Raw genomic sequence first — 27,301 nt, 5'->3', positions numbered from 1 at the left:
ATTAGAATTTTAATGGATTGAAAAAAAGTCACGTGGTATTCGATTAGAATTTTAAAGGATTATTTTAAAATCCGTCCAAATCTGTTGGTATTCAATCAGGATTTTAAACAATGGAATCACAATCTCGTGGTATTCAAAAATCCGACGATTTTAATGAATTTTCTATTGATGTGGATTTCGTGAGACTTTTTAGTGAAAAATATAAATAGGATGTCTCTCTCACAATCTCACCCTAACCCCTAAGATTTTTTGAGATTCTTCTATTGCAGTGTTTTCTTCTTTCTTTGACAAGTTGACTGTTCGAAATTGGGTTCCACCATGAGAGCTTCATCTAAACAAAACAACACGGAAACAACAAAACAATACAACAAACTAAAAAACAACAACATATTTTTGAGCGATTTTCATCACAAAACAACACAGCAACAACAAACCAACGAGATTTTAATATAATCTATCTCAAAACAATACTTCCACATTAGTATGCATATATAATGCCTCCAGTTCACCTGCTGACGGTGAAGGAGGGCCCACAAGATGACAAAGTCTCCTTCCAGCACCTTCGAGTGATTATGCGGGCGCTGGAAAATAATATGTGTCACCACGTAATGAAGAATGCGAGCAGACACCGACAAGTTGCTCACAGGATAATGAGCAAAATGTCCGGCCTCAGCGTCTGCCCTCCTAGTCTCTGTAACAATGGCCTCCCGGTGATAATCACCAAATATATGATGTATGTCTCCATCATATAGTGCTGCTCCTGTGACACCATCAAAATCGAACCCCAGTAGCTCCGTCCAGATAGGAGCAGTCATGATGATATCAATCCAGCAGACACGGGAAGTCAGCTCGCCATGCGCATAGCCTAGGTTCTGGTAGAAGGCTCTCACCATAACCTCTGAGTATGGGCACCGCATCTTCGCAAGGACAAGTAAATGTGTCTCCTCAAGAAGCGGCACAATGTCGAAACGCTCCAAGTTGAAGAAGGCCGAGTCCAGTGATTTCGGCTCGCAAATCTTCCGGCTCATGAAAAACTTCACAAACCTCTCGTGTGCAAGTATGTCATCCTCAAACAAATATCCGAACGTCAAGTTCGGAGCCTGACTCACAGTAGCCTGGGGCTGAGAGGATGACGACCCATCGTGACGACTCTTGGTTCTTCTCTCGGTATCCCTCAATGGCAGCTTTGAAACACGTCTAGAAGTCATTGCATCACACTATTAAACTGAAAAAAAAAACCCAAAATCAAATATCAGAAACATACAGGTTAGGGTTAGGGTGGTAGTTAGTAATTTCAAAAATTAATCGGTCATAATCAAATGACATAACCATGCAAACTACAAAAACGCAATAATTTCAAATGAGGGAGGGACAAACATATCAAAATCAGAACATAATTGATAAAAAGAAAAAAAAATAACCTTGGATGGATTTCAATCGGTACAAGGCAGAGATTCACACGTGCACGAACTGATGATCACAAAATAGAAGAATTTGAGCAAGATTTCGTCCTCAATCGCGCAACCAACACACCTCCAACAGCTCTACTCGGGTACCCCTTTGTGTGTTTTTCAAATGGGGGCTGCTGGGTTATATAAAATCCCTACCGTTGAGATATACCCGGGTACACTCCTCCCTACCCGGGTAAATAATTCAGGCAATTTCCCAGGTGCCAAGAAAAGTACCCGAGTACACCCATCACTACCTGGGTAGGCACAAAATTTCAAAAAATACCCAGGTAGGTTTGGTGGTCAACGGTCAAACAAGGGCAGATTAGTGTTACGTTTTTTGAGGGGGTTAAATTTTCGAAATAGTTAATAATGAAGATAAATTTGATAATTAATTATTAATAAAGGGTTATAAGGGTCAAAAAGCCCCTTAAGAAAATGTGAGAGAAGAGAAGGGTTATAAGTTTATAACCATCAAATTAAAAGAAATTAGTAAATAAGATTTAATTATAAGAGGTTACGAGTAAAAAGAGCCCGCAAAGCAAACAAATAAGGAGAAATAAGTTTCATTTATAAAAAGAAGAAGAAAAAAAAATTAAGTTTTTTATGTTACTTTAAATAATTTTATATAATATTTATTAAAATGACATTAAAAAATTAAAAATTATTATAACCTTAAACAAATTAAAATATGACAGATACCGTGATTTATACCCAAAATGACCTCTTTCTATGAATATTATACACTCGTAAATAAATAAACATAGTTAAGAGTTTATTTGAGGCAAAAGAAACGTGGTGGAAGAAGCAAGAAAGTTATAGTGTTGTTGAAGAGGTTTTCTTCTCTGCTAAGGACACGACGACGTACATACATACCTAACTCATAAACCATTGTGTGTTTTGAGTTTCAGTTTGAGTTGATCGGGGATCGATGAATACGACGCCGTTCATGGACAAGCAGATAATGGATCTAACACATGGATCTTCAACTCAGTCCAATAAGGACTTGATCGACCTCATGAAGCATCAACAACATCAAAATCAACACGAAAACCAAGTTGTTGAAGAAGAAGAACGACAACAACAAGAACAAGAAGGACAAGGGCGTGGCAATGGTGTCAACAAAGACGACATCGTTCCGAGCTACGATTTCCAACCGATTCGCCCACTCGCCGCTTCAACTCAGCCTTCTAATTACGATTCTGCCCCCAGTTTCGGTGCCGCTTTTACTAGGCCTTGGAACTCTGATTCCAACTCTAATTCTTCCCCTCCTATCTTCAAAGTATAATTCTCACCTTTTTTACCCAAATTTTCAATCTTTACCTCATTTGCTTATCTGGGTATTGTTTAGATACATGTTTTTTTATGGCTGTTGTTGGAACTTGGAATTTTTTGCTTGTTATGATTGGCTTATCCGATTAATTATGGATGTTAAATTAATTAGGGTGATAATGAATTGTTAAGCCTTGTTTGGTAATTAAATTGATGTGGTCTCCCTGTGTGACTTGTGGTTTTGCAATCTCTCAATGCATGGGGAGGAGGTATATGTAATATTTCGCTGTTGTTTTTGCTTATTGCTATTTTTGAAATTATGCATATTTGAGTATATTCATAATAGCAAGTGCGTATTGAAAATGGAAGATGAGTTTGTGAGATCTTGGGGTTTCAGCATTGAAAGTTAGGAGGCCACTCAGTTTCAGTCTAACATATTTGTACATTCTACCAAAGAGCCCTTTTGGGCTTGAGTGCTTGACCATAAAATCCTATAGCTGTTTGTGGTGTTGGCTTCAAATGACAAGTCGGAGCTTTATGTTCTGGAAATTTCTTTATTTTTGTGTGTGAATTAAGATACTTGTCTTCGTGACTGGGCTCCAAATGTTGTGGTGAAAATAATTAGAGTTAGCGGACACTATCTTATTTTTATTTATTTATCATTTACTTCTTGAATATGAATTGTGCTCTCAACTTTATAGTTTAAATTGTCATATTTCTTGGATGTTGAATCAAGGTTTTGTATATTTGAATAATCTGGTGATCATATATGGTGTTGTGTTGTGTAGGAGGCATTAGTAATTTATTGTACAATCAAGGTATAGTGGTTTTTTTCTTCATCAATATTAAGTATTCATCCTTATTTTGTGCAGAACTACAGTTCTCTGGATTCTATTGAGCCTGCAAAGGTCATTGTAGAAAAGGACCGAAATGCTTCTGATACTACAATTTTGTCTGAGATTGATCGAACTGTGAAGAATCATATGGAAAATTTGGTTCATGTTCTAGAAGGTGTTAGTGCTCGGTTAACACAACTAGAAACCAGAACCCATCGTCTTGAGAATTCTGTGGATGACTTAAAGGTATCTGTTGGAAACAATCATGGTAGCACTGATGGAAAATTGAGGCATCTGGAGAATATTCTTCAAGAGGTATTTTAACATCATTATTCTCTCTTTTTTTCTTCTAATCGTAATAGTTGGCAGCATTTGGTATATTCTTATGGTTGATGTAAATATTTGTTGTATATATGTAATTATGTATATGAGATTTCCCTAAGTTTATCCTGGTAAATAAAATAATAATCAATACCGTAAATAGTTGTATCCTATAAACATTTTTTGTTCAACCATTCAATTTGATTCTAAGAATTTTTTTTGATTAACACCAGACAGGCAGACATTATGACGATCTCTTAGCATATCCATAGGGTCCTTAGTTCAGATTCTTTCTTTTCTGTCTTTATAGTTTCCTGGATAACTTTTCTGTTGAGTAAAATAAAAAACAAAAGATGGCCCATGAACAAGACTCCCATCATTGTTGGGGATGTGGTTTTGAGAGATCAGATCTACGCAGACTTATCCTTGTAAGGGTAAAGGCTTTTACCGCAACTAAAATTCTTGATCACCAGCTCACAAGGCTTTGTTAGTATATGGACAAGTTTTAGTTCTGTGAGCTTATAATTTGTTCCAGTTTTTTAGTTTTTTATTTATTTTAATAGTGGCTTTTCCTTTTTAAATGCTTGAAGACTCAAGATTGAGTTTCTCCTGAGGAAAATGGTGTAGGTATAAGCTTATAGAGCAAAAGATCTCATTAATTTGGTCTAAATTTGATATTGAATTTGAGGCTGATTGTAACATTGTACATACTGTCAAGAACCAACTATTCCCAAAATTTTGAGCCTTTAGGTGAAAGTGTATACATTGTGGCACCCACCGTGTGCATGGTGGCCATGGGTGTCCAACAGTGACTTTGGCCAATGGATGGTAAGCTGTGATTGTACCTGAGAAAACTTATGCCACTATTTTGTGGATAAAAATGTGGTAGGGGGCACCTAGTGGTTATCATGCATGTGACCCCAAGATAATTGATGGTATTTGGAAGATTGATTCAATGTCATGGAAACTTTTAATAAAAAGATTGTATTATAATTTTATATTTTGAGTATCTTTTGTCCCAACTGTGGCATCATGCCATTCATTTATAATGTCATTTTTGGCACACTAGATAGGCTCAAGGTTATGATATTATGACTTGAGTAATGTGTTTCTGCTGTCAGTTTGTCATGCAAAAGTTATATTGTAACCCTGTGTTTGTGCACTTTTGACTTGTAAAATTGAATAAATTGAAATTTTTGTGAATTTGGTTAGTTCAACGACTCTTACTTTGTTATATAATAAGATTAATCTGAAGCCACCTAAGCTTTTGGTAGAGGTCTTTGGCAAACATGATTGAATTTAATATTTTTTTAAATTTTCAATAATAGCAAAACAATTATTAAATAGTATTGAAATGAAATTGTTAGTTCATAATGACATTCATTTTTAACATTAAGAAATAGATGATAAAATATTTGAATTAAAAACCTTTAAGAAAAAGCATCGAGGGGTTGAATTATTTAATCATCAACCCAGAGGAACACATCCCATTGTTTGGTAAGGTCAAGAAGTGGGACAACTATGCATTTATCCCAAATAAATGAAGAAAAAGAAAAAGGAAAGGGTAAACAAATTATTTGAATGAACGGTCCATGGGGAAACTTATGTAGATTTTATGTATGAGAAAAATTGCTGTATGTACGTGCTACCATTGGGATATAATCCTGACTTTTACTTTAGCTCTAAGTTTTAGTTCGTGATTTGTTGTAATTTATTCTCGTACTGGTCCTTTTTTCACTATTTTGCTTGACACACAAAATATACAGGTGCAAACAGGGGTGGAGACTATCAAGGACAAGCAAGATATAATGCAAGCTCAGCTGCAACTGGCGAAGCTACAATTATCCAAGACAGATCAACAATCAGAAACTCAAACTACTGCAATTACAGATCCTGTGCAGCAAGCTGCGTCTGCTCCCCTGCAATCTCAACAACACCATCCTTCCCCCATAAATCTTCCACAATCAATTCCTGTGGTTCCTCCCCCAAATGCACCTCCTCAACCTCCCCCCCAACAGGGTTTGCCACCTCAAGTTCAACTTCCAAATCAATTCTCTCAGAACCAAATCCCAGCTGTTCCTCAAAGAGATCCATACTTCCAACCTCCGGTTCAATCTCAGGAAACCCCAAATCAGCAATACCAAATGGCTTTAGCTCCGCAGCCACATCCTCAGCCTGGGGCACCTCCTCATCAACAGTATCAACAAACCCCTCCTCCCCAGTACTCTCAGCCAGCTCCTCATCTTCCTCAACCGCAGCCTTCACTGTCACCCATAAATCTGCCTCTACTACAATCTTCACTAGGTCACCATGTAGAGGAACCGCCTTATGTTCCTTCTCAGAATTATCCTCCCAATATCCGACAGCAACCATCTCAGCCACCGAGTGGACCCCCTCATTCCCAACAGTTCTATGGGACACCATCCAATGCATATGAACCACCATTGAGTAGATCTGGTTCAGGTTATTCTTCTGGATATGGTACATCATCTGGATACAGTACATTATCCGGGCCTGCTGAGGCATATCGTTATGGTGGATCACTTCAGTATGGTGGCACTTCTGCACTAAAACCACCCCAACTACCCACTGCTTCTGGTTCTCCAAGTGGTGGAAGTGGTTATCCACAGCTCCCTACTGCTCGGGTACTCCCACAAGCATTACCTACTGCATCTGCGGCAAGTGGTGGTTCAGGTTCTGGTGGAACTGGAAACAAGGTTTCTATTGATGATGTAGTCGACAAAGTGTCGAGTATGGGATTCCCTAGAGACCATGTGAGGGCAACAGTTCGGAAGCTGACAGATAATGGTCAATCAGTTGACCTAAATGCAGTGCTGGATAAGCTTATGAATGAAGGTGAAATGCAGCCTCAAAGAGGTTGGTTTGGTCGGTAGCATGACATTGTTCAATTGGATTGTGTATAGAAGAATCACTTGTTCCGTGATGAAGATTTATGAGGAAGGAGGGCTTTATGGTGGATTGTGCCAAATTGGATATTTTGACTCTTCTTTCTTTTCTTTTTCTTTTTTCCCTTTGTTCTTGTTTCTTGGAGAGTTGAAACTCGTATGCTTTCTTGTCTTGGACCGATTTATCTTGATGTTTTTTCTGTATATTCACAATAAATAGATGTGGATTTCTAAAAATTACTTTGAACATTCAAGATTTGTTTGTTAGTTTCCATGTTATATTTTCTTTGATTTGGGTTGATTTATCCGTTAATGTTTTGATCCTCACCAACTTTGCGACTATTAGCTGGTTGCTTACAATCTCGCTTGCTGAGGACTTTGTCACGAGGCAATGGTGGACGAGGTGATGTGCGCTAAGAAACATGATTTGAATATGGTTGTGGAGAACAGTGAGTATATACATAGGATTTCATATCATATAATGAACTTGTTTTACCAGTTACTTGGATAACATTATCAGCAATCAAATGTAAGAGTCTAGCATGGGATCTTTATTAAGCAAGAGCATTGTGGTTATTATAATGTAACTGTCCGTATCTTTTAATGCTGTGTCATTAGTGAGGAAAGGATGAGAAGTATGTGCGAGTGATCAAAATGTGGATAGAGAATATGGGTTTGATTTTTATCAAATATATCATTTTCGGAAGAGACGATAAGCTTTAATTGAGATTAAGCCCTGACTTGTGATTAGTCTCATTAGCTGGCTCAAAGAATTGAATATTGTGGAGATATTTGGAATGTCGATTCATCTCAAAAAGATAATTATAATCGATATGTCAAAAAAAAAAGTGAGTTATTGATAACCAAAATGCATATATGACTTCTGATAATAACTATCATGTACTCGTGCAACCTTGTATTATTGTATACATTTTTGTAAGAATAACCCTTTATTAATCCTAGGGTATCCCCTAACTTTTTTATAATTTAGTATAATTATAAATTATACTATAATTTGTTTATGACTCGTTAACAATTGATACGCCAATAGAGTTTTCAGTTTTGCAATGAGATGTCTTTTTTTTTTCATAACGAAATTTTTTTCCTAGAGCATATGTGTTCCAGCTGTTAATGTTAAAAGTTATGGAGTATCTGCTAAACTTGTTGACTTGTAATGAAATAATTGCCTCATGTAGCTTTCTAGCCCTCACTATAAGTAGAACATCACACAAACATGGAGAACGAGGAAAAGCATGATGAGATTAATAGCTCATTGCTTGATTCAGTATAAAACAAAGTGAATTGAGGTTTCTTGTTTAAAGAGAAAATGAATATGCTTTCTAGTTTCTAATGACCTAAATTTAGTGTACGTTTTTTGTGTAAAACTAGCAATTGGACCAATTTTTTTTTACCATGCCACAGTACGTTATACACATAAAAGATTTATTGTTAAAATTATTTAACATGCAAGACTTATTATATACCTATGCATGGATGAGTATTAATTATTAGGAATCATAATCTAATGTTTCATTTAATATAATTAATTATGTGCGAGGATATCATGTATTTATAGACACATTAACATTGATCATTTTCTCATTTTTTGTCCTAATTGCTTTTCTCTCATTCATCTCCGTTGATTTATTTATAGAGGACTTAAATCCTTTCACATGATTAACTCATGTTAAATAATACATGCAGAGGGTTCGTTCCTTAATTAAATCATGTAAATTTTTTTAAATTTTTTCTTATTTAATAATGTAAATATATTCTCTCATATCTTTTGTTTTAATACGATCACGTAATGTGAAAAATCTCATTTATTCACAGACATATTGATGATTACTGCTTTATTAACAAAATTTGTAAAATGGAGAAAAAAAAATCATTGGAATTACCAATCATTATAAATCACTAAATGCCTGATAAAATGGAAAAATCTCTTTGAAATTAGAGAAGAAACTGTTATGCTTTACAACTCGATTAAGAATGAATATTACAACGGGAGTGGATTTTCTTATGTTAAATAAAACATGATATGATCATGTGAGGGAATTATTTTCATTTAAAGATTGATCAATGATGATAAGTGATCAGACTAATATAATATGGGCTGGCCAATATGTACCGGGCCTAATCAGACATGGTTGATGTGAGAAGACTTTGGGCTGGTTTACTGTTCTCTGGGCTGTTGATAGTTGTTGGTTACACGATGAGATGATTATCCTTTGGCGCGATGATCTTGACTGGGGGTGTACCTGCAATGACACTCCGACGCTCATGTCAGTATCAAAGTCAGACTTATGTGGTATTCTTACTGAATTATATTATTATACATGGGTTTGTACCCTTTGCTTATATAGTGAATCAAATACTGCCTTTTGTAACATCCCAAGCACTGACGAGGACGGAGAGTGATCGCCGGTGCAAAGAGGCACGGACAAGAAGCGGCTCCTGACAGGCTTCTAGCGGGGGGTTACATGCATGAATGAATCAAATCGACACCCGAAAGAGAGGGATTCCAAAGGTTGTGCAGGTATAAGGCTGCACAGTTTGGGATAGCTTATAAGAATTAATTGGTATTACCTGTGCTAACAAGATGCATCTGCCTTTCGGTAGCCCGGAACGGAAGAACTCCATAGTTAAGCGTGCTTGACTTGGAGCAATTCTGGGATGGGTGATCTCCTGGGAAGTTTTCCCGAAAAGTGTGCGAGTGAGGAAAAAACACACTGAAAAGTCTCGTGTTAGTATGTGGGGATAATCGTTAATTCTTGAAGTGGCCGGGCGTTACACCTTTGATAGGCAGTGTATCTTCTGATTGGCTGTAGATGGGGTGCAGGTTCAACTGATGTTGCTCTGACCCTATCTCATTATATCAGGCTATCTTGATAGAGTAGTGGCAAGCTGGTGTTGTCTCTTGTGTATTAGTTCTATAGCGCGGTGGCTTTTTTACCTATTTGATCACTTCCTTCACTATGAAGTTACGTTAAAGACGATTTGGGCGCGATGAAGCCATCGCGCCTCTAATTTCTTTTACGCGACATGGATATCACGCATTACTTGGGCCCTTAACCCTTTACGGGCCTATTGTGTTTGGGCTTTAACCTTTAGTGGGTCTACTATATTTTATCCAGATCAATAAGGAAGAGTGAGAAAAATATTGAAATAAGTAGTTGCATTATCATCACCGTTGATTTATTTTTGTGTGGTTGTGATTTTTTTCACATGACTATATCATGTTTTATTTAATATGAGAAGATCCATTTTCATCTTATTATACTTTTGTTACAAGGAAGAGTTAGCTCTAAGGTCATACTTAAGGAACATAATAACTAAAGGAAGTTGAATAAAAATCTCAATTTATAAACAAGAAAAAGGAAACATGAGATATTCCTTCATTATTTAGTATTTGTTCTAGTCCAGCCGAACCTATTCAGTCGAGTTCTAATATGTCCAGAGGGTCCACTATTATCCAGCACGTGGAGTATTTAGCTTCTTCATATACGTGTTCCCTCACGTTTTCCTTGCACGCATAACCCTTTACATTTGACAGGTCATGCTGCCTCACATCTAGTGAGATCCACACGATTGCAAAATGATTATTGCGTCACACTTTGCACACTAAAAAGAAATCTCTAACCTCATATATATATATATATATATATATATATATATATATATAAATAAAGGGATCTTATCTCTTCTATCATTCATCTTCTCTATTCTACTCACTATTATTATTATTATTATTATAATTATTATGCTGAATTCTCTCCACAATCATTACCCATATACACCATACGGTTGTAAAACGATTATGGCGTCACACTTTGCACACTAAAAAGGAATCTCTAACCTCATATATATATATATATATGAGGTAGGATCCTTTGACACCGGTGTCAAATTTGAAATTTGACACCTCATCTGATAGCCATTAGATCAAAAAAGATCAACGACTCTGATTTGTAAGCATGTGACACCATTGATCTTTTTTGATCTAATGGTTATCAGATGAGGTGTCAAATTTAAAATTTGACACTGGTGTCAAAGGATCTACTTCTATATATATATATATATATATATATATATATATATATATATATATATATATATACATATAGGGATAGGATATTGTGACACCCAAGTTATGTTACACCCATGTGACACCCAGTCAATCTCACCGTTAGATCGCTTATGTTGATCCAACGATTATATTTATTTCCATCTTTGTATGGTCATGATTTCCCAAATTTAAAGTGAAAGCATTAAATATGGGAAATCATAACCATACAAAGGTAGAAATAAATGTAAAATATTAAATTTGGGAAATCATGACCATACAAAGATGGAAATAAATATAACCATTGGATCAACATAATCGATCTAACGGTGAGATTGACTAGGTGTCACATGGGTGTAACATAACTTGGGTGTCACAATATCCTATCCCATATATATATATATATAGAAAAAGGTCTTATCTCGTCTATTATTCATCTTCTCTATTCTACTCACTATTATTATTATTATTATGAATTCTCTACACAACCATAACCCATATACACCATTCCCCTTCTACACCCTCAATACCTTTAAAGCTAATCGAAAACACCACAAGATCATTGGTTCGGGGTGTTCGCGGTCTGGATTGGATCGGTTTTGGAAGCAAAAATCATCTAATCCAATCCCTTTGGTTTGATCATATAATCATCCATTCGATTTGGATTTCTTTTCAAATCAAATCCGATCCGATACAATCCAATTTTTTTCGGTTTGGATTGGATCGGTTTTCTGAAAATCTTAAAATTTGTTTCATGATTATTGTACAAATAATATCTTTTGTATATATTGGTTTTGTAATTTTTTTTTTAAATACAAAAGCATTAGTAAACGATAATATAATTTTTTTTGACAATGAGATATGAAACTTTACACAGATGAATTTTGTTGATGAGATGTGACTAGGTCTTTTCTTGGGTTTAATTGATGGATTAACGGGTCTTGGGTTTAGAAATTTTTGAGTTATGATTAGGGAAAGACCCAAGTAGGTAGAGGAAAATTAATATATTAGATCAATTTTCATCAATCGATCTGAAAACCGATCCAATTCAATTAAATTTGCGATTTTTTTGTCAGTTTTCAGTTTTTCGATTTTCAGTTTATCTGGTTATCAATTTTTCGGTTCGGTCACCGCGATTTGAATCGGTTGATGAACCCATAGTGTTACCTCTTATGTCTTCTTTAGATTAACGTATATTACCCATTTGGAAACATATTTCCATCTCATACTCTAATTCAGTTCAGTATTAAACTATGGACGATTGAAAATCAATTCTATTTTGTTGATGTGGTGTGTGTGACTTTCTACAAATGATTTTTTTTAGAGTCTACGAGAGGTTCATTAAATTACATTACACTACATAAATTATAATTATGAATTTACATTTGAAAATCATTTTTTTGTTATGCTAAAAATGCATAAAAATACCAAGTAAAAAAAAAAGAAAATAGATTATTTCATTTGATTAAGTTGTTTTGTTTCCTTTCCTCCAACCTCTCTCTCTCTCTCCTAAGTCTCGAGGCAGAGAGCCGCACGCACCACGCTCTCACTCTCAGCTCCTCCGTCCAATCGCCGCAGCCGCCGCCGACAACTGTCATCGCCGTATACGAAGGTCGCCTCTTCTTCCACGACTCCTTCTTCTTCCTCAGGTTCTCTCTCTCTTTCTCTCTCTAAAAAATTATGTGGATAAGATAGGTTGTTCGAATTGCCTCTCTCTTTTCTTAATTGAAGGAATGGATGGAATAGCCATGTATATTTGTGATTGCGTTCTCTTTCGTTTTCAGTGAATTTTTGTGTTTTGAAGGGGGATTCGTAATTTGGTGATTTTCTCCGTCGTTATTAACGTTAACCCCCTTGCGTGGTAGACGCACAGTGTAGTGGTTGTTATTTGATGACTTGGAGGGTAGAATACGAATGAAAGAGCGTCGGGATGCGAACAAGGATTTTGGTTAGGGCAAACAATAGTGGGAGATCTTTCCAATTAGGCTATCACTTGGATTAATCAGTGTTTTCAACAGCGTTGATGAATAATCAAATGACACTTTATTTTTTATTTTTTGTAATTTGCTTGATTGCTGGGGTTTCAGTTGTGATTTGACCTGCAGGTTTGAGCTGTTGATAACTACTTTGGTCTAGAATGTATTTAGCTTAGAGTGGTGAAATTACTGTTACTGCATTGTCATAGATGATGATGTTGGGTAGCTGGAGATCTGTTGCCTCCTTTTATGGTAAAGTCCTAATGTGTTGTATGATATTGTGATGTGTTGTTTTATTTCTGAATCAGCTGCACATTTGTTTCTATGTTGCCCAGCGGCTGTATTTGTGGTGGGCTTTTTGTAGTCTTTGATGAAATCAACCTTGGGTGTGTCCTGAAAACACGGATATTTTTATTTATATATTTATTTATAATTTGATGAGCCAAACTCCTTTTTGGCGTTAGGTGGTTACAAGTATTTATGGTTTTATTGTCTTAATTTGCAAAACATGCTGCATAGTTCACATATATCTAAGAAACCATTGGGACATGCCGAATTCTTCTCTTATTGTTTAACAGGCTTAGTAAGCCTTTCTCACTCACTACAATTGAACGGAAGAGTTTGGGTTTCATATCGGTTTATCCTCTTGTAATTGTTTGAGTTTCTTGCGTTGTAATTGTTATGAGTTTCTTGCGTGTTATCCGTTGAGTATTGTTTCATGAAATAAAAAAATAACTTCCAAGACCTTTTTCTTTATTTTTGGTTCTTTATAGGAATAATATGAATGACTTGCTGCACGTGACTCCCAATTAAGGCATCATCTTTTGATGTTTGTTTAATGTGTTTTGGAAATTCAGAATATCTTTCTTCACAAATATTCTGCAATTAGTAAATTAAGATTTGCAAATTGACTGTGTCACATATTCCTTTGCACTGAGTGCGAGGATACATGACTAGGAAACTGGCCATTAAAAGCACATAACATAATATATATATCTAAGTAGCCTGTGCCTTATGAATTTGCTGTGGGTAATATTGTTAATCCTTTATATTTATAATATGACATCAAATTTTCTCGTATTTGATCTTCTAGTTTTTCTATTGATGTAGGTCCCTTTGTATTTCTGGAACTGTTCCGGACGACATAAGCTGGCATATCATTCCTAGTTGGGGGTTGGAAGAAGATACTGTAAAACTTCCATTAAAAGATAATCAATGGAGCTGAAAGTTTCATCTCCAAAACCAGAATCTGTTGCACCATCTGATTGTGTCAGTGATCCCGAGGAGAAGGAAGTGAGTGATGATGATGATGATGATCGGAATCATAAGCATCGGAGGCGGGAAGCTCGTTCGCAATCTTTGGAGAGAGATGTTTCAGACGCTGTTATTAGCAGGCCATTCAGAAAGCGTAACAAAAATTTTGGGAATCGGCATCCTTTCAGGGAAAATGAATCTCTAGCCTTTGAAACACTGAAAAATTACAGTGATGCCACCGCACATAAAGAATTCTATTCCAAGTTTGAAAGAATGCGCCCTGGCTTGACTTCAATTCCTCGAACACCTTTGGATATGAGTCAACGACTACGGGCAAACCAATCATTTACTGTAGACCCTGGTGCTGGTAGGGGAAGAGGCAGGGAATCTGGTTTTTGGAATCAACGTGAATCTAGGTTCAGCTCAATTGTTGCTGCTTCCCAAATGGTTCCGCAGGGGTCCATTCCACCAAGCCTGTATACTGGGCGCGGGTTACCAAATGTTTCCAATGCACAAAATGCATCCTGGAACACATTTGGTTTACTTCCAGCTGTACCCAATGGTGGCCTAGATATGCTTCATCCAATGGGTTTACAAGGAACGCTCAGACCACCTATTAATTCATCTTTAAATGTGAATATTCCACGCCAACGATGTAGAGATTTTGAGGAACGAGGATTTTGCCTTAGAGGGGACATGTGCCCTATGGAACATGGTGTTAATCGGATTGTCATTGAAGATGTTCAGGTACCTTTTTTCTTAAGATATTTCTTGTTGTTCAGCCAACAAGAGCGAAGTTTATATTTCAAATTTAATGAGAAATTCTATAATAGAATAAATTCAATAGAATAATATTCCTATTTTGTTTCACTTCAATGAAGAATAGACTGACTGTAGTTGAAATCAATTCAGAATTCTTGCACAACAATTATGTTTCAGTTGTTCATATACCGAGGAAGTTTTAATGTATGATCTGCTGGCTTGGTTGGGACAAAACTTGTTGATGACTTGCTGTTGCATTTGCCTGTTTTATTGGCTGTTCCGGTAGCATTTATTGTCCTTCCCTTTTGCATGTCTCTCATCTCTTGTGAATCTTAATCAAACTTTGTTTTATCAAAGTGAAAAGAAATGATAATTCCTCTGAGTATTACTTATAAAGCAATGGCATGTGCAATGCATGATTCATTTATATTAGTTATATTATTATTAGTTATTCTTACACCGGTGTAACAATAAGAAGTCTTATATTAAGTCTTGGTCATTAATTTGCTTGCACCTAACAGCTCAAATATCTAATAAATTAGAACTATTGGATATAAATAAGATCAATAGTTAAGATTGAGAGTGTAACTTATACCAGAACAAAATTATCCTGACCCTATTATTAAATATATTAAGGGGTTTGTTTTTCTCATGTTGCATAAGAAAACAAACCCTTCCTACACACACCATAAAAAGGTGTGCCACTTTTTTTTTGTTTTTTGTTTTAAATATGTGGGTCCCACACTTGATGTATCTATGACATGAGATTAGGATTTTCCTACAACATTTTATTTTTCCCATCATAAAACACAACATCAGACACTCCAAGCAAAAATAAGGCTGAATTGAAGTGGTTTCTAAAATGAAAACCTCACATTAAAAAAATTGTGAGGTTTGATTTGAAAATTAGCTTCAATTTTAATCATATGTTCTTCAATTCAAGTTATATGTATCATTCCTCAAGTTTATTTGGATAAAGATTATAATCATGCATGGTAGTCATACTTATTAATCTCGGATAGCGGCGCGTAGCTGCTGACCCTCCAAACTGCTATAGCGCTATAGCGGGTAGCGCTACAACGCTACTGTGCAAAGCGTACTTAAGTGATACACTAAACTGTACTACACAAATATAAAACTTAAAATATGAAAATGTGACATAAAAAACAAATTTGAAGGATCTCAAACTTAAAACATAAATGATTTCAAATATTAAAATTCAAATCATAAGCAAATTGAAGGAATTTAAGTCTCAAATAATGTAACACAACAAAATAAGGTGTTAAAATTAGTCAAAATTCAAACTACCACTTAAGTGAAATGTCAAAATCAAAGAACTTAAGGAACTAATCATAATTGAAATCATGAACATCCAAATCTTCATCTTCACTTTCACTTGTATCTAAGTTGTAAATCTCTTCCTTCTACGACGAGAACACTTTTGCAGAAACTATTGTAGCGGTATTGCGCCGCTATTCAACAGCAATAGCGGCCGCTACATCCGCTACACTTTGCCTGACAGTTGCGGCGCGGTCTGTGGCGGCTGGCTACTGCACTGCAACGCAACTCTGCTATAGCGCACTAAAGCGGGGCTATTCACAAGTATGATGGTAGCAGCCATAAAACGTGGGGGAATTTTCACAGTAAAATGTGTATTTTTAACGTTGTGAAATTCATGTATACTTTGCATATGAAAAACCCTTTGTATCTGAATGAAGCACTAGACACCCAATAAAGGGATTAAGAAGCAAAAGACAAGTTTATATGTTTGTATGACTGTGCATTATATGTTATTCTTTGATGCATTTGATTGGAATAGAACCCTTGCGTCATTAAGGGATCCTTGTCAGCCATAAACTTGTAGTAGAATAGGCTTATTACTCTTCTGTGGTGTTCTGCTCAGGGTTTGTCTAGGGGAAAGGCCATTTCCAAGATGCAGTGAGAATGCGGAACCCTTCTGCATTCATTCTTGATTTTATCTATCTTGTTTTTATCCTTATACTTTCTTTTCTTTCTAGTAAAGTTTACTTTTTGTCTGTTAGAAATATAATATAAAATTTTAAAAATCATTTATTTGCCTTCACCTAACAGTTTAAGCTTTTGAGAGAGTTGATTGCATGACATGGTATTAAGAGCTAGATTCACAAAGAACCTTAAGCAACTCGAGGCAGACCCCCACTACACCAAAACCGTGCTCTCTCAGAGTCTTCCGATTGGCCACCTGCGGAGCGCTACTGTCAGATCCTCCAACACATGCCTTCACGTGCATTTTTTTCTCCCTCCGCGTGAATCTCACGTGTCGCCCACTCACAAGCGCGTGAGTGCCACGCGTCGCCATCCAGTTGCCCACATTGTTGGTCTTGTGTTTGTCGGAGCCTCCTCTGTCCTTCTTGGTGATCAATCGTTGGGTTCTAGATCGTTTTGATAGTGGGTCATCAAATCCCACCTCATTTTGAGTACTGTTCATGTGTTTTGGGTATTATTCACCCTGTTTCAGCAACCTCATTGAGCACTTATGGCCTCAAGTGATGAAAATTCCTTTGTTTTCAGAGGCTCTTGTTTGTCCGAAGTGATAAATCTATCTTGTAATGTCCTCTTGGATAAACAATCTTATACAAAGATAAAGTTTCAGGAGTATCTCCAATTGATGGTAGAGTACCTCCCGCCAAAGACAATCAAACAGGCATAGTCCTTTGCTACCACTATCACATACACAGGTAATTCTACAATTTGCATGTCTTGTACAATAGTAATTATGTACCATGGATTCTTGATTTAGGTGCCTCTGACCATATAACTGATAATTTGTCACTTTTTTCTTCTCTCTCTCTCGACTTGACTTCTCTCGTTTTGTCACCCTAGCTTGTGGTTCTAAAGGGTCTGCCCAAGGCATTAGTCATAGTTTTCCTACTGCGTCTATATCTTCGAAACAAAACTTATTCATACCTGGACGTCCTTTTAATTTGATTTCCTTGACTCAACTTATGAGATCCCTTAACTATTCAGTAACCTTTCATTCTAATTATTCTGTCACCCAGGAACATGGTACGGGACAGGTGATTGGCGAGACCAAAGTTATCAAATGCGGATTGCGGCATATCGTGGCCAACCCCGAAAAACGCTGTAGCGCTATAGCGAGTTGCGGTTGCGGAAATAGCGGAATAGATATATTACAGAAATAACGACAAAATAATATTTTTTAAAGGAAAAGATAGTAAAATTGACAGGGAAAGACGCAGATAAACTAAAAAACCCTTAAAAAATTTTTGTTGCACATTTTAAATGTAGGAAAAAATTGACATTGTGCCTTAAGACAACAATATGGCCACGATTTGGACGCAAATGCCATAACAATGGCTGCTATTGCGTTCCGGTGCAGCGAGGCACCGCAACGCCCATACGGCGCCGCTATTGCGGCACAATTAACTTCTATGCGTGAGACATAAATCATATTGACTTTATGATCTCAAGACAACAAAACATTTGGTGTGCGTTGCTATTGAAACTTTCCTTCCATCAGTGTCTCAATCATCCTACTCTATCAAAGCTTCAACAAATGGTTCCAATTCTTGCTAGCTTAAAATCTTTAAACTGTGAGTCATGTCAACTTGGGAAACATGTCCAGGCTTTCTTTCCTACTTAGTACAAGAGTCAAACTAAATCTAGTTTTTCTGTCATTCATCTTGTTATATAGGGCCCAAGTCAGGTCTCCATACCCTCTGGTTTTAAGTATTTTGATACCTTCATTGATGATTTTTCATGGTGTGCTTGGCTATTATTAATGAAAGACGGGTCTGAACTCTTTTCCATATTTAAGTTGTTCTATACTAAAATTCAAAACTAGATTTGTAAGTTTATCAAGGTTTTGTCTAGTGACAATGCTAAGGAATATTTTTCCACTGATTTTTGATCATTTGTGTCTTTTCGTGGTATTTTACATCAATCTTCATGTCCACACATCTCCTGACAAAATGTAGTAGCTGAAAGAAAAACCGTCATCTTATTGAAACAACTTGTACATTGTTATTACAAGCAAGGATGCCTTTGAATTTTTGGATTGATGGTCTCCTAACTACTAACTATTTAATCAAATTGTATGCTCTCATTTGTTATCAAAGAGGGCGAGCCTGGGGTGGTGGTAAAGTTGCTTCTTTGTGACTGAAAAGTCATGGTTCGTATCCGAGAAACAGCTTCATTGCAAATATGCAAGGATAAGATTGCATACAAGGATTGCGCTCACCCCTACTCTCGATAGTCAGGGTTTAATGGGGAGTGGTTATGCTCTCATCTGTCATCAATAATAAAGTTTGTCTTGTCTTTTACTGTTAGATCCCACCTCTCCCTTATATCCCATTACTCCTCGGGTGTTTGGATGTACTTATTTTGTTCATGATCTTTCTCCAAGCCGCGATAAGTTGTTTCCTTGTGCTATTAAATGTGTCTTCCTTGGCTATTCCAGGATGTTAAAAGGATATCGTTATTATTCTTCTATCACTTGCCGATTGTATACCTTTGCCAATGTCACTTTCTTTGAAGACACACCTTACGTCATGTCTTCTATTGACTTTAACGTGATTTCTGAGGTTTTACCTTTGATGCTCCGACAGGACTAGAATGCAAATCCCAAATTTCTCCCCCCCCCTCCCCCAAAAAAAAAAATGCTATGTTTCACATTGGGAAAGAGACAATCAACAACAAGAAGGGCTAGATTTGACGAGATAATAGTGTGAGCATGCTGGAGTGGAGGATCAAAAGAACATGAGAAGGCCTGGAGAGGAACAATAAGTGTTGGGCGGACATCGAGTGGCTTAGGCAACAGTGGAAAGAAGCTGGGAAATGCCGAAAAAAGTACTTGTAAAGTTGGAATGTTGGAAAAGGAAAAAAAAAAGATGGACCCTCAACTAGGAAGGACTAGATTTAAATGAATATGGTTGGAAAGACTAAAACACCAAGGAATAGCCGGAAAAAGTCATTGAAAAAACACCAAAGAGAGAAACTTGCTCAGAAAGGTGTTGGAATGCCAAAAGGAGACCCAAAAATAGTGGGCAAACATTCCAAAAAACCATATTCGAACATTGGGCCCAAAATTGTAAGCTTTAACTTTTCACAAGGGCGTGCTTGAAGGCTTCTGAATCTAAGTCAAGAATGTATGGACTCATCTCATCGGCACGATCCATATTTGTCGTTCATTGGCCGGAAAACTTGTTTGACTCGCCGGAGAAAGCTTGAAATGGTGGAACCATTCTCGAAAAAGGCTGGATATGGACAAATTAGGCCAACGTGCTCTTGTTTGTGGAGGGCGGACAAAGGCGTCTGCTAGACGCTCTATGACATACGTGTGGAAGAAATTTGCAGCCACAACTAAAGGTAGTGTATGTCAGTGCGTGAGAAAGTCTTTATCCACCAGACTTGGATGGTTGGATAGATCGAGAGAAGGAAGTCTTGATCCGCTAGTCGTTAGTTGGAAAGGTCATTGACGAATATGCATACGACGGCTGGCTCAGGTAACTAGAAATGCAACAAGTGTATGAGAATGTTGCCAAAGGGACTATACGACTAAGAGATGAAGGTTGCTTGAGATGCACGGGAACAAACAAATAAGAGATGGTAGATGGAAATAGTAATTGACGAAGAGTTTCAAATTTTAGGGAACTCAAAAGCAAAATGGTGATGGAATAGGTCACGAAGTATCGTACCGCTTTGATGCTTTTTTGAATAATGAGAAAGCAACAGATGATTGTTGGAATTCGTATATCAAAAACACAACGGAGGCTCTATTATATATAGCGACTGTAACAATTGCATAAGACTAATTTAATTATCAACCTATTCTCAATACTTCTTGCATGGAGCAACTACCTGGGTTTGTTGCTTAGGGGGAGTTAGGTTTGGGTTCTAAGTTGAAATGGTCTCCTTGAACTTTGTCTGGTAAGTTCAGTACTGTTGTGCATGAGTTTTGGATGGCACGGAGCGAAGCTAAGCATTCAACATGTTTTATGGTCTATTTGGTAGAATTGGTTTTGGAAAATTATGATCTGTTTGGTTTAAGGAAATGTTGTAAGAAACAACATTTTGTTGTTTTCATCATTTCCTGTACAAACCTTTGAAAATAGGAAACAGAGTGAAAACATGGTAGCATTTTTGTAATTATTAGTGAAAACATAAAGCATTTCCTTGAACCAAATTGACCAAATTGGCCCATAGATATTCATTTTTCTTTTCTTGTGTGCATTGTTCCTTCTTGAACTAAACATGTTTGCATATGTTTTTTAATAGAATGCTTACATAAATTATATGCTATTGGATTTTTGTAACACAAACTTGCATTTTGTAGAACTTTTAGATATTTAATATTAATATTTATTGGAGTATTGTGTTGACTTATGTTGTACTGTCCTAGATTTTGCACCTTATCATAATTATAGTGTCTTTTGGTTGGATTAGATGCATGGTTCTTTTTATTGGGTCTGACTCATTGTTAAACTCACTAATTAATTTGTTGTTCACAATTCAGAGTCTTTCACAGTTCAACCTTCCTGTTTCGCTTCCAAGTGCACACCTAATTGGAGCACCTGCTGGATCTGGATCTCTACATTCAGTAAATGCTTCAACCACTTCTATTAACAATAAATGTATACCTGGAAAATTTTGCAAGTCTGTAGTCGGTGATGATGTTTTGCCCTTGGATGGTGCGTATCCTGGTCCTGGTTGCACAAGTGGAGCCGATCTTTATGATCCTGATCAACCCCTTTGGAATGATAGTGGTCTGGAGTCTTCAAATGCGCTCCTAACTCTTCAGTCATCCAAGATTGATGACACCGAGCCCATATCTGGTGACGCTCCAGATAGTGATTGCCCAGTCGGGACAACCAGAACTTCTGTCAGTTCACAGGGTGCTAGTTCATCTGTCTGGGCCAGAATTGGTAGTTCAAAAAACAGATTTGACATGAAAGAAAAAACTAACTCTACATTGAGTTCCTTTCATTATCCTGAGAATCAATTAAAGGAAGATAATGATGAATTAGTTGGTGCTCATAGTGCTTCCTCTCAAGGAAAGCAAATTATAGCAGATGATGCTGACCCAAAAGTCTTGGATGCTCATTTGAAGGCACAGACTGATAGTATGCGTAACATACGAAAACCATCACAAAAGGCATTGCGAACTCTATTTGTAAATGGGGTACCTCTGAAAAGTAACAAAAGGGAGGCTCTTCTTGCTCATTTTAAGAAGTTTGGGGAAGTTATTGACATTTATATTCCAGTGAACAGCGAACGAGCTTTTGTTCAATTCTCCAAGAGGGAAGAGGCTGAAGCTGCTTTGAAGGCACCGGATGCTGTAATGGGTAATCGGTTTATCAAGCTATGGTGGGCTAATCGTGATAGTATTCGCAATGATAGCACTTCAAGTGGGAATGGTGTAATTGCAACTCCTCGTGGGCAAGCATCTGCTTTTGTTCCATCTCTTCCAGTTGTCACTGATAGGGGAAAAGATATCCATCAAGCTGATGCTTCAAAGACTACATTTGATGTACCACCACCCTCTGATCAACCTAAGCCTGTCATTGCAGATGGATCCAATGTTCCACCTCCTTTGCAAAAGAAGCTTGAAAACTTAGAGCATCTTAAGGAAGAACTGCGCAAGAAGCAGGAAATGCTGGACCAAAAGCGTAATGAGTTCAGGCGCCAGTTGAACAAACTTGAGAAACAGGTAAAACCTAAATGTCCTTGCCTTTAATTTATAATTGATGATATGTTGGTGTAGAGGCTCGTGACCTTTTGGCTGTTAGAAGCTTAAAAGGCTATACTAGTAGTAAGTAATGTGATTAGTTTGGTGTTAGGTAACACGTACCATGTATCAACAATGCATATGCTGCCTTTTTGAAGTCCAAGTGGAGGATATCTGATATCAACTAATAAAATGGATTTCATAGTTTATCCTCTACATAACTGTATTAAAAATTAGACATAGAAGTTAGGCATAATTACCGTTCTCCTGTTACATTCTGTTATCATCTTGTTCCCATGTTGATATCATTCCTTCTCATAATATAAACTCTGATTATTCACAGGCTACAGGACTCAAGGGTGAAGTAGATACCGAGCAAGCTGCCAAAAGACCCAAAACAGCATCTGATGTTGCCAAACTGGCTTCTCCTCAATCGTCTGATGCTGATCTTGGTATGGCATCTCTGCATACAGAGACAGCATCTGATAAAAACAAACAGTTGGTAAATACTGTATCCCAAAGTCCTAAAGCAAGTACAACAATGAGACTGCAAGAGTCTACAGGCTTGAAGCAGCCAATTCAACCATTAGTGCCTGTAAATAGATACAAATTGGACAATCGTCCAACTGCATTTAGAATCACCCCGCCTTTGCCGGCTGGCCTAGCAAATGTAAGTCCTCTCTCTCTGTCTTTCTATCTTTGGACTTGTTAGAAAGGAGAATTTTTGCAATGGCACAACTCGTTTATTCACTTGTTTTTAATACCATCACTTGATTAAGACTCATCACATGTTGGAGTTGGACATGCACTCACATCTGAAAACAGCAAATATTGAATCAGATATATGTCCATGTGTATTGGAAAAGGTTTCTTCTTTTTAAATTTGAATTCTGAAGACCTTCAGGTCCTAGCGATGTTGTAGTCTGTGATCTGTCTTCTTAGTTGTCTTTCCCAAATCTGAACCATTTTAGGATATTTATGAAAAAGAAATACTAGTTATTATAGATAGAAAGAAGAAATAGTAGTTACTGGTTGAGACAAGAAAATGATAGGCTTGCCATCCTTCCTTTTTATTGTTTGTATTTTTTCTAACAGGTTTGTATATGATGTGTACAACTTAATGCTAACACTCTTATAAAAATTCATACTTCAAATTCCATTAGTCACGGTGCCAATTCCCTATTATTTATACCTTTGTATGTATTTTATGGGGTGAGAGATCTGGGAGCTAGGGAAAGTTAGTTAAAGGTTTGACTCAATCCTTTGATTGGTCATCATTTAGTGTGGAGGAAAAGGGGATTGTATTTTTCAATCCACCAGTACAGTTTTCTCTTTCTTTTTTGCTTTTGGGGGTGAGGTTTCTGGGTGCAAGAGTTATGAGACCCTAATTATTCCAAGCGAAGAGAATTAAACTAAGAAAGTTGACACTCTTTAATTGTCAGTTTTCTTCCCTTTTTTTTATAATTTTATAATCTTTTAATTAAGGATATTGCTTTTCCATTTTTCTAAATTAAATAAAATGTAATAGAAATGTCTTACGACTGTCATCTATTTCATTCTCTTCATTTCCTTTCTATTGTATTACTTGGTCTTTTTCACTTTCTCTCACCAACCTAACAGGGCATAATCACATCAGTCCTAATGTCAATTAAAAGGGTTTTTCTCATTAATTACTTCATCCCAATTCTTTAGAATTTGCTTTCTACTCCTCCTTATTGTGTACAAGTTTCCCACCATAGATAGAGCCCCTTGGCTGTTTGTCTGGTTCTTTGACTTGCCTCAAGAAATGGGTGGAAAAAAACGAAGATGACTCAATGTTTAGCACAACCTGCTACACTGCTTAGTGAGCTTTAAATTCCTTCACGATTGGAAAAAACAACATAAATTGTTTATAAGTCAATGAGCAATGGTATTGATCATACATTTGACCACGTTGTGGCATAATACAAGGTTGCTTACAGTACGCACTAAGTATGAACTAGTGGTATGTATTTCTTATGGTTTAAGATAGCAGTTGCTTGTAATGAACTCCAATTAAGGGGTATAAGTTTCATTTCTTATTAGCTTGTAATAGCATTTGCATTATCCCTTACTTTTTCGCTGTATCTTCTTGGTCTCCCCTTTTTATCGATAAAGTCTTGTCAATGTAAAACAAATTATACTTACTGTGTGTTGTGTGCCTTAAGTTGTGATTATCCATATGAAGTTGATCATTGTTCATTGATCATGAGTTAGCGTGACCTACTTTTAAGAAAGAACCTACAAGATTAAATAGTTAAGCCCTTTGCATTGCATGAGTCTACTGTATTAGCTGGTATCATGTCAAAACTAAATGCCCAAGTGAAATATATTCTCCTCTCATATCGTTTTTTAATTCGAAAAGTTACTATGAGATAATTTATTGTGGTATCAGATGAAAAAAAGTGATTTTGTAGAAGTCTATCTATTTATATGGTCATTTTGTCTTAGTCTCTTAGATATGTTACTCAGCCATTATTAAACGGGGCACAGACAGCTTCATCTTGTTATGTTTTTGCTTAACTAAAATGCTGTCTTTTAGGTTGCTGTTTTGAAGGAACACTTCTTGCCATATGGTGAACTTTCCGCTGTGGAGGTAGAACATGTGCAAGCTAATGATTGTAGCCAAGAAGAGGCACACATAACTTTCACTACTCGTCGTGCAGCTGAGAGGGCATTTAGTGATGGAAAATGCTGGAAAGACCATAATCTGAAATTCATGTGGCTGGCGCCTACTAATTCTAGCAATGCCACTGGTAGTAGAGAACGTTCTCTATCTGCTCCCAAGGAGCCCTTAGACACAGAGGACCATTCTGAAGAAAAATTGGAAAACTCTGTAAACCAAGAAGCAATTGTATCAGATGGCGAGCTTAAACATTCTGAAACTAAAAATGGTTTGGAAAATATGGAAATAGAACCTGGTGAAGATCTGCAGTCTACCCCAAGGCAAGTTTCTTCTGCCAAACAATCACCTGAGGGCAATGTGTGTTGAGGATCTACTAATGGTCAGATTTGTACAGCGAGGTAAAATTTTAATCTATCAAAACTCTAATTTTCAGGATCCTATTTTTGTTCAATTTATGAAAATTTATTATTCCATAATCTCCTTTTTTAATGCTTCGAGACATGTAAATTTCTTTCTTTTTGGCTGCCTCCTGTATTTGGTGGTATTAGTTGAATGGTGCATCATGTTGTTTCTCAGCTTGGATAGTTCACCTCTAGGATAAAAGTTTTGGAGTTCAAAATTCTGTTAACGGTTACATGACAAATATTCGGGAACCCCTTTCCCTTTATGTTTCTAGTTACAGTAAATATAGTTGAAGCGATTAGTTTGACTCCATTAATCTTGAAATGTTGCTTGTTTCATTTCTACTTATTATTTTAATTTACCTTAGTGTTCTTTTTATTCCTTTGAAATTCTCTTGTTCTTAGCTTAATGCTCTTTAAAGTGAAACTGACTAATATATAAAAATTACTTATTATTAGTTATAAATTCTCACTCTCAAATTGTTGAAATTGTGTTACAAAATAAGTAATTATTAGTGACTGGTTATTTGAAGTTTTAAAAGTTTTCCTCTTATTTTTTGTACTTTTAAAATAAACTATAATAGGTTTTTTTATAGCTACTTAACGTGTTCTAGTGGTACAAATTGATAAAAATTTATTGTTTTATATTTTTCTAATTTTTTATAGAAGGAAATATCAAATACATTTTAGATTTTAAGATAATGTATGCTTTTTCTTTTTATTTAATTGCTTCTATTTTAATTTCTTAATAACTAATGCCAATATATTGAGCCTTTTTTTATTTATTATTGGTATTAATGTATACTAATGTAATTTTTGCCGTCAATAGATGCTCATGCCTTCAATTTTAGAAGGTTTCTTAAAGGGGCATTTGATAGAGGATAAAGTTTTTATTTATCTCAGGAATATGGTGTGAAAGTGAATTTTTTAGAAATGTTATTAAAAAGTTGTTTGGTAGACTAGGTCAAAATATTCCTGAAAATGTTGGGTCAATTTTTCTGATAGTATGTTTGGTTGACTGTAAAATATTGATAGGAATGTGCGTCATTTTACAAAACTAACCTTGAGACAACCTAACTTCCAGACTTCTTATCTTCTTCGACCACGATATAGATCTTTGATATATTCTACAACTCTTCCTACGACGAGCTCTCTGAGGACTTGCCGACGAAAATCCCGCCCTCGAAAATGGGCAACGAAACTACTCGTTTGCCGGCATCATTGCTTGGGTTCTCTTCGATCGGTGGTGACGGAGACAACTGAACGTCTATGGTGAAAGTAGGTCCCACTAGAACCTGCATCATTCCTTGTAACCAATTAGAGTTACATAGAGAGGGGTTATCCTTTGTTTGATGCGAATTTGTACTAAAAAAAAAATTAAAGAGAACGACAAGTAGAATAAGAGAAAGTGAGATAAGAGCATATATATATATATATATATATATATATATATATATATATATATATATATATATATATATATATAGAGAGAGAGAGAGAGAGAGAGAGAACTCTGAAAAGAAAAAAAAAAGAGAGAGAGAGGAGATAGCGTTCGTCGGTGAGAAACAATGCTAGTGCTTCTGTTCAAGATATTTTGTTTTGGCAAGTTAGACCAATTTTGTTCCCAAAGAAGAACGATAAAGAGCCAAGGTTAATTTGAAATTGCAAAAGATTCTCCTCATATGGGAC

The 27,301-nt window shown here is 36.3% G+C and overlaps 2 protein-coding genes across 3 annotated transcripts; both read left to right on the top strand.

Moving 5' to 3' along the window:
• Positions 1-2,249: 2,249 nt before the first annotated feature.
• On the top strand, positions 2,250-6,989 carry LOC133315895 (uncharacterized). Its single transcript, XM_061517583.1, has 3 exons — positions 2,250-2,730; positions 3,593-3,871; positions 5,644-6,989. Exons 1-3 carry the CDS (start codon positions 2,380-2,382, stop codon positions 6,769-6,771), a joined length of 1,758 nt encoding a protein of 585 aa, XP_061373567.1. The 5' UTR covers positions 2,250-2,379; the 3' UTR covers positions 6,772-6,989.
• A 5,374-nt stretch (positions 6,990-12,363) lies between these two features.
• On the top strand, positions 12,364-27,019 carry LOC133315827 (zinc finger CCCH domain-containing protein 41). 2 transcript variants are annotated; one of them, XM_061517511.1, is made up of 6 exons: positions 12,364-12,498; positions 13,936-14,826; positions 21,356-22,549; positions 22,911-23,237; positions 25,128-25,609; positions 26,697-27,019. In XM_061517511.1, exons 2-5 carry the CDS (start codon positions 14,041-14,043, stop codon positions 25,575-25,577), a joined length of 2,757 nt encoding a protein of 918 aa, XP_061373495.1. In that variant the 5' UTR covers positions 12,364-12,498; positions 13,936-14,040; the 3' UTR covers positions 25,578-25,609; positions 26,697-27,019. The 2 variants fall into 2 exon arrangements, with proteins under 2 accessions (XP_061373495.1, XP_061373486.1); XM_061517502.1 differs by lacking the exon at positions 26,697-27,019 and having other exon boundaries at positions 25,128-25,907.
• Positions 27,020-27,301: the final 282 nt, after the last annotated feature.

Source organism: Gastrolobium bilobum, unplaced genomic scaffold (assembly GCF_033153095.1).
Source record: "Gastrolobium bilobum isolate Gb01-03AN ecotype WA unplaced genomic scaffold, APGP_CSIRO_Gbil_v1 utg46394, whole genome shotgun sequence".
In the NCBI taxonomy this organism is placed as follows: domain Eukaryota; kingdom Viridiplantae; phylum Streptophyta; class Magnoliopsida; order Fabales; family Fabaceae; genus Gastrolobium; species Gastrolobium bilobum.
This window is presented reverse-complemented; position numbering and strand designations above follow the sequence as displayed.

Coding starts and splice junctions, on each gene's coding strand:
- LOC133315895 (XM_061517583.1), top strand. CDS start 2,380: ATGAATACGACGCCGTTCATGGACAAGCAGATAATGGATCTAACACAT. Junction 2,731..3,592: donor CTTCCCCTCCTATCTTCAAA/GTATAATTCTCA, acceptor TATTTTGTGCAG/AACTACAGTTCTCTGGATTC. Junction 3,872..5,643: donor TGGAGAATATTCTTCAAGAG/GTATTTTAACAT, acceptor CAAAATATACAG/GTGCAAACAGGGGTGGAGAC.
- LOC133315827 (XM_061517511.1), top strand. CDS start 14,041: ATGGAGCTGAAAGTTTCATCTCCAAAACCAGAATCTGTTGCACCATCT. Junction 22,550..22,910: donor TGAACAAACTTGAGAAACAG/GTAAAACCTAAA, acceptor GATTATTCACAG/GCTACAGGACTCAAGGGTGA. Junction 23,238..25,127: donor TGCCGGCTGGCCTAGCAAAT/GTAAGTCCTCTC, acceptor GCTGTCTTTTAG/GTTGCTGTTTTGAAGGAACA.